Raw genomic sequence first — 15,463 nt, 5'->3', positions numbered from 1 at the left:
TATAGACAGTTAATAAGATAATGAAGAACATAATATTTCATTAGTCAGAGTTTTGGTGAATGGACTGTTTATAGACAGTTAATGAAAAAAAGAAGAACATAATATTTTATTCGCCAGAATTTTGTGAATGGACTGTTTATAGACAGTTAATAAGATAACGAAGAACATAATATTTTATTAGTCAGAGTTTTGGTGAATGGACTGTTTATAGACAATTAATAAGATAACTAAGAACATTTTATTTTATTAGCCAGAATTTTGGTCAATGGACTGTTTATAGACAGTTAATAAGATAACGAAGAATATAATATTTTATTAGTCAGAGTTTTGGTCAATGGACTGTTTATAGACAGTTAATAAGATAACGAAGAACATAATATTTTATTAGCCAGAATTTTGGTCAATGGACTGTTTATAGACAATTAATAAGATAACGAAGAACATAATATTTTATTAGTCAGAGTTTTGGTGAATGGACTGTTTATAGACAATTAATAACGAAGAACAATGCTAATACACAAATAAACAGTAATATATTAGATTTGAATAATTACTAATAAATTGACTATTTACAATCAAGAAAAAATTATATATATATATAAATAATCATTACAATCAATAAATCGTGAATTGAATGGTTTGTTTGAAATTATGCACAAAGTTACACAACGGGCTATTTGTGCTCTGCCCACCATGGGTATCGAAACCCCGTTTCTAATGTTGTAAGTCCGCAGACATGCCGCTGTGCCACTGGGGGCGTGTTCAAAGTAGGGGCACTTTTGTGGGCTATGATTTTTATATTACAATTTAGATGTTTTATATTGTTTGCTAGAGGGAGTTTTGGCATGATGATGTGTGAGACTTAAAAATTTCATAAGTGACTTCTCGAGTTTTCTAGACTGAAGAAATGGTTAATAAAATAAAACTACCAGTCAGTTCATGCTTTACATTTTTGTTGAGTTTGTTCCGATGAACATTACAAATAAAACTTCCAGTCAGTTCATGCTTTACATTTTTGTTGAGTGTGTTCCGATGAACATTACTATAAAACTTCCATTCAGTTCATGTTTTACATTTTTGTTGAGTTTGTCCCGATGATCATTACTATAAAAATCATTTGTACTGAAAGACACCCTATCTGTTGATTTAAGTTGAAATTTTGCTTGGGAAAACAAAGGAATCAAGTTTAGTAAGCCATACGTCGATCATTTCAGCAGGGCTACAATCTAAACGATAAGGTAAATTTTTGTGTTGTCGGTTGTTGTGATAATCAATAAATTAACCTTCAAGAACTCAATATTTTGAATTTCCCAACGAAAAACAAATTCCATGAAGAAGAGATAAATGTAGTGCATCTATTGGACGAAAAGTTTATGCTTGATGCCTACATGTAGGACGAGGCTTAGGTCTCTTATAACTACTGTTTTCATGCTATTTTAAGATCTTTGCACATTCAATAAAACACGTTTTTATGGCATGCACTGCAGATGGGGAGGCAAGGCAAACCAAAGCCAACAGTAAAATTTGTGGTAAGCATTTTGTTGTTGTCAAAAAATCAGATCAACCTGTACATCCATTGTATTGTTATTCTTCCATTTGGAGTTTCATTTAAATTATATGGTGAAAATAATTCAAACTCTAGTCGAAGTAAACTATAAAGATTTAGTTTATTTCTTCCTCAGACGGTTCTATAAGTTTAAACACTTGTACAGTGTCGTATATTATTGTAAGCCTACGTTACAAATGATGATCTGACCTCTCTAGCAATACTAGGATTAACTAAAAAATCAACTTGTACCGAGTAACTAATAAGTGTGATAGCAAACACAGATTCCAGTATTTCACGAAAATACACTGACTCATTCAATTTTTCATCTTTAAACAAAAACTGCATCTCTTGACCATCATTAAACGTACTCTGTCTTGAAACATCTACTTCGTATTTATAATCTAACTTCAAATGTATTAGAGCACTTGACGGTATATTTTAGTATGGAATATCATGAATACAGGTTTTATTCGGCAGTTACTAAAGGTATGCGATGGGTGAATAGTTTGTTCTCGAAGGAACTTGAGTGACTTTTCTAGACGGAGATCCTTCTTGATTTTGTTGCATACTGTTGTCTATGGCACGTGGAGGGGTTTTGGCACTCACTTTTGAATACCCAAGTTGATCCATTTTCCTTGGTTTTACAATGCCATTAAATACATCCCATCTTGTAATTTCTAAATCCACGACTTAAACACATCTCAAAGATCTGAGTGTATGAAAAAGTGATCAGTTTTCGTTGACATTACACTACTTGCGCAACGCCAAGTTAAGTCAAATTGTAGGTATGATACATTCCGTCCCAACAAAATCTTGTGTCAACTGTGGTTGTGACGTAACTTACTGATTTGCACACTCAGAGTCATTTTAATATGTTGTATTCAACCCTTTGTAATCTAAAGAATTATCTAACCCAACTGAGAAACATTAAACCCACAATAATACAAATATATTGTTACTACAGCGGAAGTCACGTGACTCTGGTAGCACGTGATGAGTTTCTAGAAGGATCGGGGAACATCACGAACAATCCAGTACTTGCTAGACGCCCTCTATTCCTGTATATATAAGTGCGCCAGATAAAGCGAGACAATTAATCGGAATTGGAATCGCAGATAGAGAGATTGAAGATAAAGACACGAATAGTTGAGTCAAGCGGGCGGTAGGCACCGTAAGTAAAGCGCGTGAATCGTTGTGAATTATAGCGTGTGTTTAAGTTAAAGTGACTGTGGAAATTAAGTGTATTACAAAGTTTATGACGAGAAAGAATAAACTAGTTTTATTTAAGAAAGGACTTGTATCGCTGAAGTTTCTCGGAAAGAATTTCTACGGAAAATTAACAAACGAACAGAGACGTAACAATATCTTCGAAAATGTCATTATGTTTAATACAAACATAAAAATTGCATTAAATATTAAGTATTTTTAAACATATGAGGTAAAAATATACAAAAATTCAATTTCTATAGGTACAAAAACAAAAATCCAATTTTATTATTTTATGAAAGTTAGTACCTAAATCGTTCATAGCTAGTTGTTATTTAGCAAAGAAACCATAAACTTTAATCTTTTTATACCTCGGCTGGAGTTGTTTGATCTAACTCAGCAAAAACATTGACATTTGAAATGTTAAGAGGTCCTAAGAGATGAGAAAACGATTGACAAAAAACAAAAGAATTATACTTAAAACATGTAGTAGATTCGCTTAAAACATTTTATTATAAAGGAATAAGTTCAGCTTAGAAAAGTATTTAAAACTACCAATGATAATTTGAATTTTACGGTAAAAATATAATGTATAAATAGGAACTTTTAGTGCTTAAAAAAACTTCTTTGGCCTATTTTAATGTATAATTACATCTCTATCACATGTCCCTGGTTTTCCTGAACAATAATACAAAAATTCCGAGGATGGATGGACATTATGTATTCAGAACTGATTTGATTTTAAACTTTGCATATTACTCTTTGTCTTCGGTAGGCGACATCTCCATGAGAAATTAAAAGCCTAATTGGCATGGTTTGATGGTTACAGCGCTCGATTCGCAATATGCGGGCTCGAATCCCAACACTGAACATGCGCACCCTATCAGCCGTGTGGTCGTTATAATGTGATGGTCAGTTCCACTATTCGATTAAAGTACCCCAAGAACTGATGGTGGGTAGTATTGACTACCTACCCCCCCTCTAGACTATTAATTATAAATTTGGGACTACTAGCGCAAATAGCCCTCGAGTAGCCTTGCACAAAATAAAATAAAATAAACGAAGTCTAGATAAAGTTGATCAGTGGGTTTTCTTCAATCTACAGCTCATTCCATCAAGTTTGTGTCCATTGTTGTAATAGATAGTAGTTAATAACATAAATCTATCGTATAGGCTATTAACCATGACAACGATCGCATTAATCACTGCTTGTATTAGCGTTGATAGTGACAGGCTCCAATGGTTTGTTATCTATATCAGTGGTTCCTGATTTCTACACTACCATCCCCACTTATTACTCTCATATGAATGATATGTATAATATGTAGTCACATTCCACTTCTATCTTGTGTCTTGTGTTTTAGTCAGACCAACTTCTAAACAGATATATATGGCTTTCCCCTGGAACTAAAACCTTTTAACATGGCTTTGATTTCTCTATCTTATTAATACAAATGTCTTCAACTTTTCACGTGTCAGATAACTCCTTAAGTCGCTTTGAATAATCTTATGAGAAATCAAACAATATGTTACCCACATTCATCAGATGTAATCACCAAGATAGGGTTAACTAACCAAGTATTCATGTACACTACACTATGGGTAGAGTGAACACTTTAGTTACACACAGTAGTATGTTTATTCTGGGACTATTTGACAAATCTCTCTAGTTTTCCTGGCATTACTGCTGTCAGCTCCACTGTTGGCTCGTGTCTCGACGATTCTGCCATTTACCATTGCTGGATTCACCCCTACATATTTCCACTCTGCAGGTTATAAAATACTCGTCATTCTGATGGTGACATTGCTCACCTGCAGGGATAGCAGTTGCTCATCTAATTTATCTAAATCCTCATGACCATCATTAAGGCTAAGCTTTACTGGAAAGCTTGTTCACGCCTTAATTATTTTATTTATTATTTATGTATTATTCCTTCGCAATGTATACATTGCCAAAGTACAGGGTATAAGTTTTAGAATACTTGTAAGTGGTAACTGCAAGATAAAAGTAAGACCAGTATAACATAGAGGTTGGTAATTTATAACACATAAATAAAATATGAGAAATGACTCCAACACGGATAAAAAAAACCTTTATTTGGATGAATTTGTTACACCTAAAAGCGACAAATAATGGCTAAACTTGCAGCAATTGTGTAATATTTGCAATATGTTCGATTAGCAAAAGTAAGCCTAAAATTAACCAGATCAATCTTGGATAGCATGATAGATTACTGAATTGGAATATGGTTAGTAGATTTACAATGTTGGATAAGGTAGATGCACGAGAGGTGACACATAAGACATTAACATGTTGATTATAGCACTAAAGCTTATTAGTACGAATTACGGTTTCATTGGATAAAGGGTATAGTGGATATCGCAAGGTCATGTGATAAACACCATATCTGTAGCAAAGAAGAAACCAAAAACACAACAAATTACTACGAACACATGAGATGATTGGAATACAGTAAGACCCCGCTTAGCGCCACCCCGTCGATTCGTTATAGAGCTCCTGTCTCCTTGAGAGATTTTAAAGCACGAGAGAGAAAAACAATTATGAAAATCCATAACTCTCTAAACACTACTTTTTCACACTAATGGTAGTAGTGCACTAAATAATTTGTATTTAATAAAATAATACAACAAAGAACAAAATATTGACATGTAAAAAGCAGACAATTTCCCGTAACTATCCCAATTTTTCTGGCGTTTCTAGCACGCAATATGATCAGTTAAAACGTCATCCATTTACACAATATTGTTCCCTTGGGGAAAAAAACAAAGCATTTTCTCAGGAAGCGATCTACAAATTTCTGTACAGAAAACAACGTAATATAATGGTTACTTGATAGACGAAAACCTTGCCTGCTTATTGGTTATAACTAATATAGTTGTAACCGTAAGAGAGAACTACATGTGTTGACAAATCCTGAAAGAGAGGATGTGACAGGTGAGCGTGACAGGAGGAATCTGATTTTCTATTTGATGGCTCTGTAGCCAAACAATACTGGAGGCTAATAAAAATTTGCTTTTTTTCCAGCGATGACGATATTATAGTGAGTAAGTTATGTTAAATTTCATACTTCTTGGAGGAGGGATGAATAAAATAGAGAAGAGGGGATGCTTAGAGAAACAATGTCACAATTCTCACGCTAGGGGAAAATTCAATATTTTTTTTAAATTTTGCTACGCTCGCGTACTTCATTATAAAGAGCCAAATGATGTCCATTGTCTGTCATTACCCACTGCCTCGTCTAACTACTGTCTTCCACCCTGGGGTCGGCGCCAGTTAGCGAATCGACGCCAGTTTGATGTGTTTCTTTGTTTTTTAAGACTGTTTATGTTCATTTACTTTAATAAATAATACTGTACTATAACAATCTATGTTTACCAGTACCTAAATAAAACACTTATACATAATTCACAGGTAAGAAACAATGCCTTCTGTTACATATCTCCATATATGTAATGTTAAAATGACACTTAATTGAATAGAGTTGTTTAAACATTTGTTTCACAACAAGTAAAAGCTTAGAATGGTCTATTCTTTCATTGAGGGTGTGTCTGTGAGTCAGACTAGTTTCGGAGAATTCCATTCCTCATCAGTGACCCTGGACACTACCACCAATGAAGTATCAGACCAAACCAAGCCTTTATAGTAGTGAGGTATCGAAAATCGAAATGGTGTATTTAAGTGTTTTTCTTTTGTGTGAGTGTAAAACACTTAAATACACCATTTTTATAAAATGACACTGTTTAGAGTTGATTCGTTTAGAGCTCTGTTCTCAGGAACCCTTTCTGAGCGCTAAAGGGGGTATTACTGTACTTTATACACGAAACTCAACATGATAAGCATCATGCTAGCAAGAAAGAATATGCTCAGAATCAAACTGCTCACAATAGATGTTGCAGACAGAATATCGAAGTTCGTTAGGCTAACTTTGGTTCAGTGTTTAATGACCCACTTGATGAAGCTTATCTGTACTTCATGTTTCCGCTAATACATTAATTACCTGTTGTTGTTTTTTGAGGTGACGCTCATATGAAATTTAAATGGCTCTTTGCTAGTGATTTAAGTAGTTAGAATTGCAGGTATTTTACTCCTGGAAGAACACAAAGCAGTTCGAACAGAATGTTGGCCCCTGCAAGTGCTGTGTTCCCGGATGTGTCGTAAGGAGGTGAAACCTAAAAAGTATCAGAAAAGAGAACGTTTTTACTTTCGAACATTTGTGAAGTTACTTTTAGTTTTAATATTTCCTCAAATGTGAAAAACAAATACGATAAAGTGTACTGCGAAAGCTACTTAAACTTTTATGTGAATTTTCTTGAATTTTCAAATCTAATATAAAACACAATTATTCCCAAAATTGTATTTTATAGAAATTGTTTAATTCTTAACAAATCAAATAGTTTCAAAAATACGTCATAGTAATGGTTCACTTTATAGTTTATTAACGTTACACCATTTCTTTCCCATACTAGTTATGAAAATGTTTCTCAGTGTAAAAGGTTTGAGAACCTGTGTGATATTTTAAATTTATACTAATTCATGTCCAAAAACAACAATAAAATAAAAACTTAACGTGTAGTTATTGTACTCAAGCTTTCAAATGAACGCGTAACGTATAATTATTTTAATCAAAGTTCTTTGCAAAGCTTACCTCAACAAGATCACCACCGACAATGTTCAGACCTCTACAACCACGAACTAACTCTAACATTTGGATTGAGGTTAGACCACCTATTTCTGGAGTACCTGGAATAAAAAAGAAAATTTATTCACTTTAATGAGAAATAAATGATATATCTTTCAAGAAACCTCATAGAAAAACATTTTAATAAACTAATCAATTCGGAAACCTCTAAAACGCAGAGAAATCAAAACGTACATTTTTTATCGTGGGTGATATTTAAGTCAATATAAAGATATTCAAATCAAGCAATCTTAAATATGATGATACGTTTTGCTCACTCAATAGTAGAAGCAAGTCAAAAAGTAAGTACATGTATAAAACGAAAAAGGTATTTTGGCTTTTAACATTAACTGTTACATATAGGTGAAGAGAATTAACTAAAAATGATGACGTTCAAACATCGATTATAAGCAACAACACCAACTGTCAATGTTTAACGACTCGGACTTTGTTGGCTAAGGATAAGTGAGGTACACTTATATGTATATATTTTTCCCAAGAAGCTAATTAAATATGAGACGGTTCCGATTCTTTGGATAATCTCATTAATAAAAATATTCCCACCTGTACCAGGAGCATAAGCAGGATCAAGAGCATCAATGTCAATGCTGACATAGACTGGCGCATCTCCCATCTGGGCTCGAATTTCCTTCATCAATGGAGTTAAAGATTTGTGCCAACATTCGTCCGCATGAACAACCTTGAACCCCTAACAATGAAGAACAGGTACAAAAATAATAAGAGTTTTACGTGTAATATGTCGATAAAATTATATTCAAACAATATATCAATACTTATAGTATTTTGGCACTTGTGTGTAAAGTTAAAATCATTAATAATATTCAACGTTAAACTGGTACAAAATTTTATTTAGGCCTATCTATGGTCTTCAAAAAATTTGACGACTCTACATGTTTCGACGTTACAACGTCATATATATCAATAACTTGTTCGGCTTTGAAAGATGTGATGGCTTTCAGTAATCAGCGAATAATAATAATTAAATGAGCTCACAAAATTTCGTCGAAATTATACGTTCATTTTGAAGAAATTAATTAAAATAGCCCTTTTGGCCTTCATTGGTCAAGATCCTTTTTTTGTTAGTCCAAAGTCACTTATACAGAGACTGAGTGCGTTATGTTAAAACGACTTTGGAGCCTCACCATATCGTTACAGGCGTCTTAACGATAGCCCTGTAGAATAGTTTTTATTGCAAAAGGCTCCGTCGTAAAGTTTTCATGTCCAAAAGACCCCATTACTTACTCATTTCTTTCCATAATCCAGCTAATGTATGAGTGACGTTTACCAAACATCTGTTTAAAAAATTCCAATCGGACAGAAAAACTATAGGTGCTTTATCCAGTGACTTGAGGTATGCGACAGTTGAATGAGAGGTATGATTAGAAGTCTTATCTTGGTGAATCCATATCCTGTTAGCCTAGTTTCAAGACCATTCTGGAATATTTACGTACTGTTTTTTAGAACAAGTGGACAGCTTTACCCACTCATTATTATGTTCGTAGAATATCACCTTTCATAGGACATTGCACTTTGCTAATCATGGCTCAAATTGATCAATGTTCGGTGGCATCACACCACCTATGCAATGACAAACAATGTCAAAATCTACCGAGACAATATATTGGTTGTGATTGCCACGTGACTAGCTGATTTGCATATTCAAAATTGGTTTAATACAAAATACTCAGCTCTTTATTTAAGTTACAAATACCTGAGTGAATGATTAAAAAAGTAAGAATTTAGGTGTCAAAGTCATGGATAAGTTGAGATCATTAAATTGTGCAATAACAAAAGATCCGGAAAGGTTTTTGTACACTATCGGAAAATTAAGAGCTTTCCAAATACAACGCTTTGATAATTTCAACAGTAGAATATTGATTATCGGTTTATATTCAAAATCCCCATCTTAGGTTCGAAACGAAGATTTTAAAAGAAAATCAAGAATGTTCATTTTAACAAAAAACGTGCGTTAAACTGTATATATTCGCAAAGTTTGGACTATAAATTACCCCAATGTTTAAAGACTTACCTGATCTCTTGACCATTGGTACCGGAAGTCCTGATCCACATAAAGAGTTCCTCGAAGTCCAATCTGAGCTACCCTCTTACAGTCCAAAAGTCCTTCATCTACTGCTCGCTTGAAGGGAGTTCCATGTTGTATTTTACATCCCAGGACCTCATCACTAACATCAGCATGAGCATCAATATGGATCAATCCTACGGGACCATGTTTCTCCTGAAGCAATTAAAACAATAACTCAGAAAAACAAATTACTTGTTAAACCCCTCTCATTTTCAGTGTCTTCTGATTTCGTATATCGGTAACAAAGAAGAGGAAAAAAAGGCCAATTATTCGTTATAGTGTAGTATTTTAATTATATGAGTTTACTTATAATAATTACCAAAAAAAAGTATATATTTGTCCGAAACTTTTATATTGATAAACAAGGATTTGTAAGGTACTTTAAGTAAAGGGTTTTCTAAACCTTGAAACGTTTAAAGTTACATTTTTAGTAAAGTTTATTGATTATTTTTAAATATTGTGTCGTTTAATTGAAAACAATGATTTACTGTACTAATATTTTGTATATTCAGCAAGTATTTTACTTAAGCTAAGAATTTTATGTCTGTATTCATAATGTTGAGAATCAATAGTAATTATATGATAAGCACAGACAAAATTTACACACAATCCAACCAAGTATGTTTAATTATTCATTCAGTTGCGCTAATTATTCTCCAGGTGGTAATAATACAAATGTTTCTTAACCTCTTACCAGCACTTTTCAAACGTTTTAAAAGTTGGAAAATAAAAATAATTTACAAAATTTGTTTTAGATATTTAGTTTTGTTATCTACCATAAAAATCAATCCATTAATAGAAAGTCCATATATATATGTGTGAATAAAAACAAACACAAACAAAAAACCAAGTTTAAATTAAAGACTCTGCATAACTCAAAAGGACCCCAGGATATAGGTTATAATGTGGGATATGAAGTGTGCCCTGGGTTTTGGAGGTGACTGCGGAAGTAAGACCCACATTGCGATGGAGATACACCGTCTATCAGTCTTAACCTGCGTTCGCTAATCTCACACGAAGAAATTATCAAAAGAAATACAAGTTAGGAAGGAGATCGAGATGTGGTTGCTCAATCCCACAACGTTTCATATCTATATCAAACTTCACTGCCTACAGACAGCTGTGGGAAAGTGACTGCTGTCCAAAGTCAAGAAAGAAATATATATATATATATATATTAAAAAGTTAGTTTAGATGTCTTGGTTGGGTTTTTATAACTCTATACTAGTATAATTTATCCACTGTACTATTAAACTAGTTCTTTACTACTATAATGGTGGCTGATATTCCAACCTCAGGAGGTAAGTTTATCTTACTTACCCCTAAGTGGTAGTACCTTATTACGTTTTTCTTTTTCACTAGACGTGAGTAATGCGAATGAACAATTTAGAAATATTGCAGTCAAATGGAAGTATCCACACCAGCAGCGAGCGACGCCGCTTTGAGAAATTTTCGCTTCGTTAAAATAGAACCTGTCTCTATTTTCTTTTTTTTTCGTTGCGCGATCAATAGAAAACTGACCAATTATAATAACCCGAATTATAATAATAATAATAATGTTGAATTTAAAATGATTTAAAAAGTTTATAAACGATAGGGTCCGAGAAGAGATATATATAGCAATAAAACTATTTTAAATTTAGCTTGTTGAAAATACCAAGCTACTACTATTACGAATAGCTCTTGATAAAAAAACAAACTAACTAATCGTGGCAGTTGTTTAGTTTGAAGGAAGAGAAAACAAATTTTTAAGTTTGTCCGCTCTTCCCAACTGGGGTGCTCGGGAACTTTTGTTCCCCTTCAACCCCGCGCGTGAGATTTTATTACTTTCCTCGGATTTTAGTTCATCATTTACTTTTTGTTTTAAGTCTTGGGTTAAGTAGACGTCGGGAAGCCGTGAAGAGAGTCGAATGGGATCTGAGCATCGTTGAGGAGTCCAGCGTTGGTTTAGTCGGGGAGGCCTGATGGACTGTTGTAGGAGCAGGAAGATCCAGATGTGCACTATGACTACTGTGGTCGTAACTTGTATTTGTTTAGAATGGTTTGGTTATAAAAGAAAATACTTTGTTTATTTTATTTGTAGTTGTTTTTATTAACATTGATTGATTTAGTTGTTTTAATTGTGTTGGTTGTTTGATAAGTGGGGAAGGGAAGGGCCCTTTTCAGGGAGGCAGGGACAATGGGGATGCCCTGTAGGTGGTAATTTTGGTGTGGGGGAAACCGGAGTGCCCGGAGAAAACCCACTTTCACAGGACAGACGCCGAATACTCTGTCTGTCCTGTGCCCAGGCTGAAAAGCAATACAGGATTATAAACATGAATAATCATATTTTATGTGCTAGTGGTTCTGTGTGTTGTGTTATGTAGGCAGTATAGGTTGTATGGAGAAATGTGTTTGGTGGGAGTGCTTGATATTTTGTGTAATGCTGCGGTTAAGTTGTTTCTTGTATCCGCCTTTGTATAATATTTAACGGATAATTTTGTTTATCTGTTTTTGAGTGTGGGGAGGTTGCTTGATTTATGAATGAATTTTTCGGGGGTAAAAGTTGGTAGTCTTAATGCTAATCTAATGGCTTTATTTTGTTGTATTTGAAGTTTTTGAGGTTATTTTTGGACATGTTGTAGGTTATTTGGCATCCGTATTCTATGAGTGGGCGAACAAAAGTTTTGTATATTTTTAGGGCTGCTGTAGGTGCACAGTTGGAGTGTTTGCCTGTAAGTAGACTAATGTAACTGATTCGTTTGCTGATTGATGAGCGTATGTTTTGAATGTGTTTGTTCCATGTCAGCCTGGTGTCAAATGTGATTCCCATGAATTTAATGTTATTGCTGATTTTTATTCGGGTGCCTCCTAGCGTTAATTTAATTTTCTTAAGTGTAATCATGTGTTTACATAATTTTCTGTAGAAAGTTATGGCTTGAGTTTTTCTTGGATTAAGTATCACTCGCCATTTGTTGCATCAATGTAAAATGATATCTAATGTTTTTTGGACACGAGCAGTGGCAATGATTGGGTTTCTGGATATACTCCAGACGGCAATGTCATCGGCGTATTGAGAGTGGTAAGTGTACGTTAGTTCAGGGAAAGGAATATCGTTAACAAAAAGGATGTATAAGAGGGGTGAAAAGACTGATCCTGCCGTTATGTTAAATGTTTTAGATAAAGTGTTGTTAACTTTTACTTTAGCGGATCTATCTGTTAAAAAGTTTGATATCCATCTGATTAGGGTTTCGTTGACGTTTAGCGTGTGCAGTTTGTATTTGATGTCATTGTGCCATACACTGTCAAAAGCTTTTTTGACGTCTAAAAATACGCCTATGGTGGCTTGATTATTGTTGAATGATTTGTATATTGATTGAGTTAGTCTCGTGAGGTGATCTATTGTTTGTCTGTTCTTTCTTGAAGCGTTTTGATATTTGGATAGTAGGTTGTTTACAGTATATCCGTGTCTGGTGCGGACGTTGCTCGCTTCTTCGACTTATAAATCTCCTGACTTTCTTATAGAAATGTTGAGAGTAAACTGTACGTTTTCTTACTGCCACTGTCTTTGTATTCAAACAAAAATACTGCTATATACAAATATGAATATTTCTGGTAACTCGCATTTTTTACTTACTTTAATCGCCTGTAAAATTGGATAAGTGATTGTATGATCACCGCCCATCGTCAACGGGATACAGCCATTACTTAATATCTTCTGTATCCCTGATCTGATATCTTTGACTGCCTGCTGAATTTCATACATCGCGATAGGGATGTCGCCAACATCTGCAACCTGGAGAGTCTCCAAAGGCATAGCTCCTTTAATATTGCATAAAATAGAAGCTATAAACAATAATATAGGGAGCAAATATTCTTAAAATTACGCTGGTGATGAACACATACTTTGCCCAAGAAACATCACTTCATTTATAATAAATATTAAAATAAGCTGTAAGAGAACGTTAAATCGGTTGTTTTAAGTGTTAACAAATTTTAATTTTCCTTTAGATTTAAGTGACAAAGTCAAAGGAAATGATACTTACATCACATACAACACACACACATATGTATATACATCTTAATACTTACAACACACAATGTATACATATGTATATACATCTTAATACTTACAACACACAATGTATACATATATCTAAATATTAACTTCACACAATGTATACATATATATCTAAATATTAACTTCACACACAACGTTTACATATATACGTATCTTAATACTTACATCACATACAACATACACACACATATGTATATACATCTTAATACTTACAACACACAATGTATACATATATATACATATCTAAATATTAACTTCACACACAACGTTTACATATATACGTATCTTAATACTCATATACATAATACACAATGTATAATGCATATTTTAATACTAACTTCACACACAACGTTTGTATACATATACAGATATATACATCTTAATACTCATATATACTGTATATATATATACATCTTAGTTCTTCGACTACATTCTCGTGATATTATGCCAGAACTGTTATCGGATAACTATTTGCATACAGCGATATTTTTCCAAAACATGTCAAATACTTTGATAAAGTTCAAGTTTTCTCATGTACCCGTGGAGGTTGTCCTTGTACTTTATCTATCTAGAATCTAGTGAAGAGTTTCAATCTGATGCAGTTATATAATATACCCCATTTCGCCTGTGGCTCCTATTAATCTTAATAAAAGATAGATTTAATTATAAGGAAGCCTGATAAAGGGAATGGAGAAGATATTTTAAGAAAAATCCATGTATTTTGTGATTCTTTCAAACTTGTAACGATATCCCTATTACAATAGAACCTAAATTACAGAGGAACATGTGACAGTTGAAGAATATAATATAATATCAGAAACTGATCTGACGAAATGTATCCCTCACAGGAGCTGTCTATACTTCATAAACCAGACTGTTTTGCAAAACTTATAATATGAAATATTGGCATTTTTTTAATGTTTTTACAGACAGTAAAATATCGTTTTGTGTTGTCATCCAATCATATACACCACCTCCAGAAAAGGTCAGTTTGTTACAGGTTTCATGTTGTAAAAGTACTAGCTAAATATAGGAAATTCAACGCGTTAGACCCTTTAAAGGTAACTTGACAAACAACGAAATATAAACTTTTTATGTAGATAACATATCACGTGTTACACAAAATACCGGTCTGTCTTCTTTTGGTATGATACGCAGCTTTGCATTGCATTAGTCGTGGCGCAAATGTAATGAATGTTAAATTTAAAGGAACAACCGGGGATGTTCTGAAACGTTTTTCTCTTCATCCCGCTCGTGGTTAAAGGATGTTGCTAAGGATCATTCAACTGAGAATGGTGGGAATGGGAATATATATAAAATCGGAGCATAACTTGCTACACTGGGGATAGTGATAAGCTCGGTGAGGTCGTGAGAGAAGTGACATTTACGAAAGGTTTAAGACTTAACGAAAAGGTCACGGCTGGTCAAGTAAATAAACTCAGTCAAATCTTGCTGATGTTGTTAAGGCACTTTCACGGTCGAAAAATTGCCTTACTTAAACCTCGAGCTTCTTTCAAGATGCACGGTCGTCAGATAGAGTAGGACCGGACGTGGCAAAATGGACCGTAACGACATGGTGAGAGTCCAAAATCGTTTTGATATAAAATATTCAACTTATATAATCTAGGTTATAAGATGATTACCAGTATTATTACAAACATAGATAAAACCTTTATGTTTAAAATCAAAATATATTTTTCTTGTAATTCTAAGAGCTGTATCTGTATGTTAAAATGTACAATATATTTATTTAAATGTTATTTTTATGGATATTAAATAATGTACTTTATATATATATATATATTTATATAAATAATTATAAAATTATAATTATTTATATGATA

General features: G+C 33.5%; 1 protein-coding gene across 1 annotated transcript in view; it reads right to left on the bottom strand.

Moving 5' to 3' along the window:
• Nucleotides 1-6,387: 6,387 nt before the first annotated feature.
• LOC106463352 (agmatinase, mitochondrial-like) overlaps nt 6,388-15,463 on the bottom strand; it is a 13,358-nt gene continuing 4,282 nt past the window's right edge. Inside the window, exons 3-7 of the mRNA XM_013923374.2 lie at nt 13,176-13,360; nt 9,506-9,712; nt 8,020-8,164; nt 7,423-7,517; nt 6,388-6,946 (exon numbers count right to left, since the gene is read on the bottom strand). Of these exons, the coding sequence (XP_013778828.2) occupies nt 6,842-6,946; nt 7,423-7,517; nt 8,020-8,164; nt 9,506-9,712; nt 13,176-13,360 (737 nt within the window). The 3' untranslated portion in view covers nt 6,388-6,841. The remainder of the gene's footprint in view (nt 6,947-7,422; nt 7,518-8,019; nt 8,165-9,505; nt 9,713-13,175; nt 13,361-15,463) is intronic.

Source organism: Limulus polyphemus, unplaced genomic scaffold, assembly GCF_000517525.1.
Source record: "Limulus polyphemus unplaced genomic scaffold, Limulus_polyphemus-2.1.2 Scaffold1384, whole genome shotgun sequence".
In the NCBI taxonomy this organism is placed as follows: Eukaryota; Metazoa; Arthropoda; class Merostomata; order Xiphosura; family Limulidae; genus Limulus; species Limulus polyphemus.
Note: the sequence above shows the minus strand (reverse complement) of the source record. Positions and strands in the feature narration are given on the sequence as shown.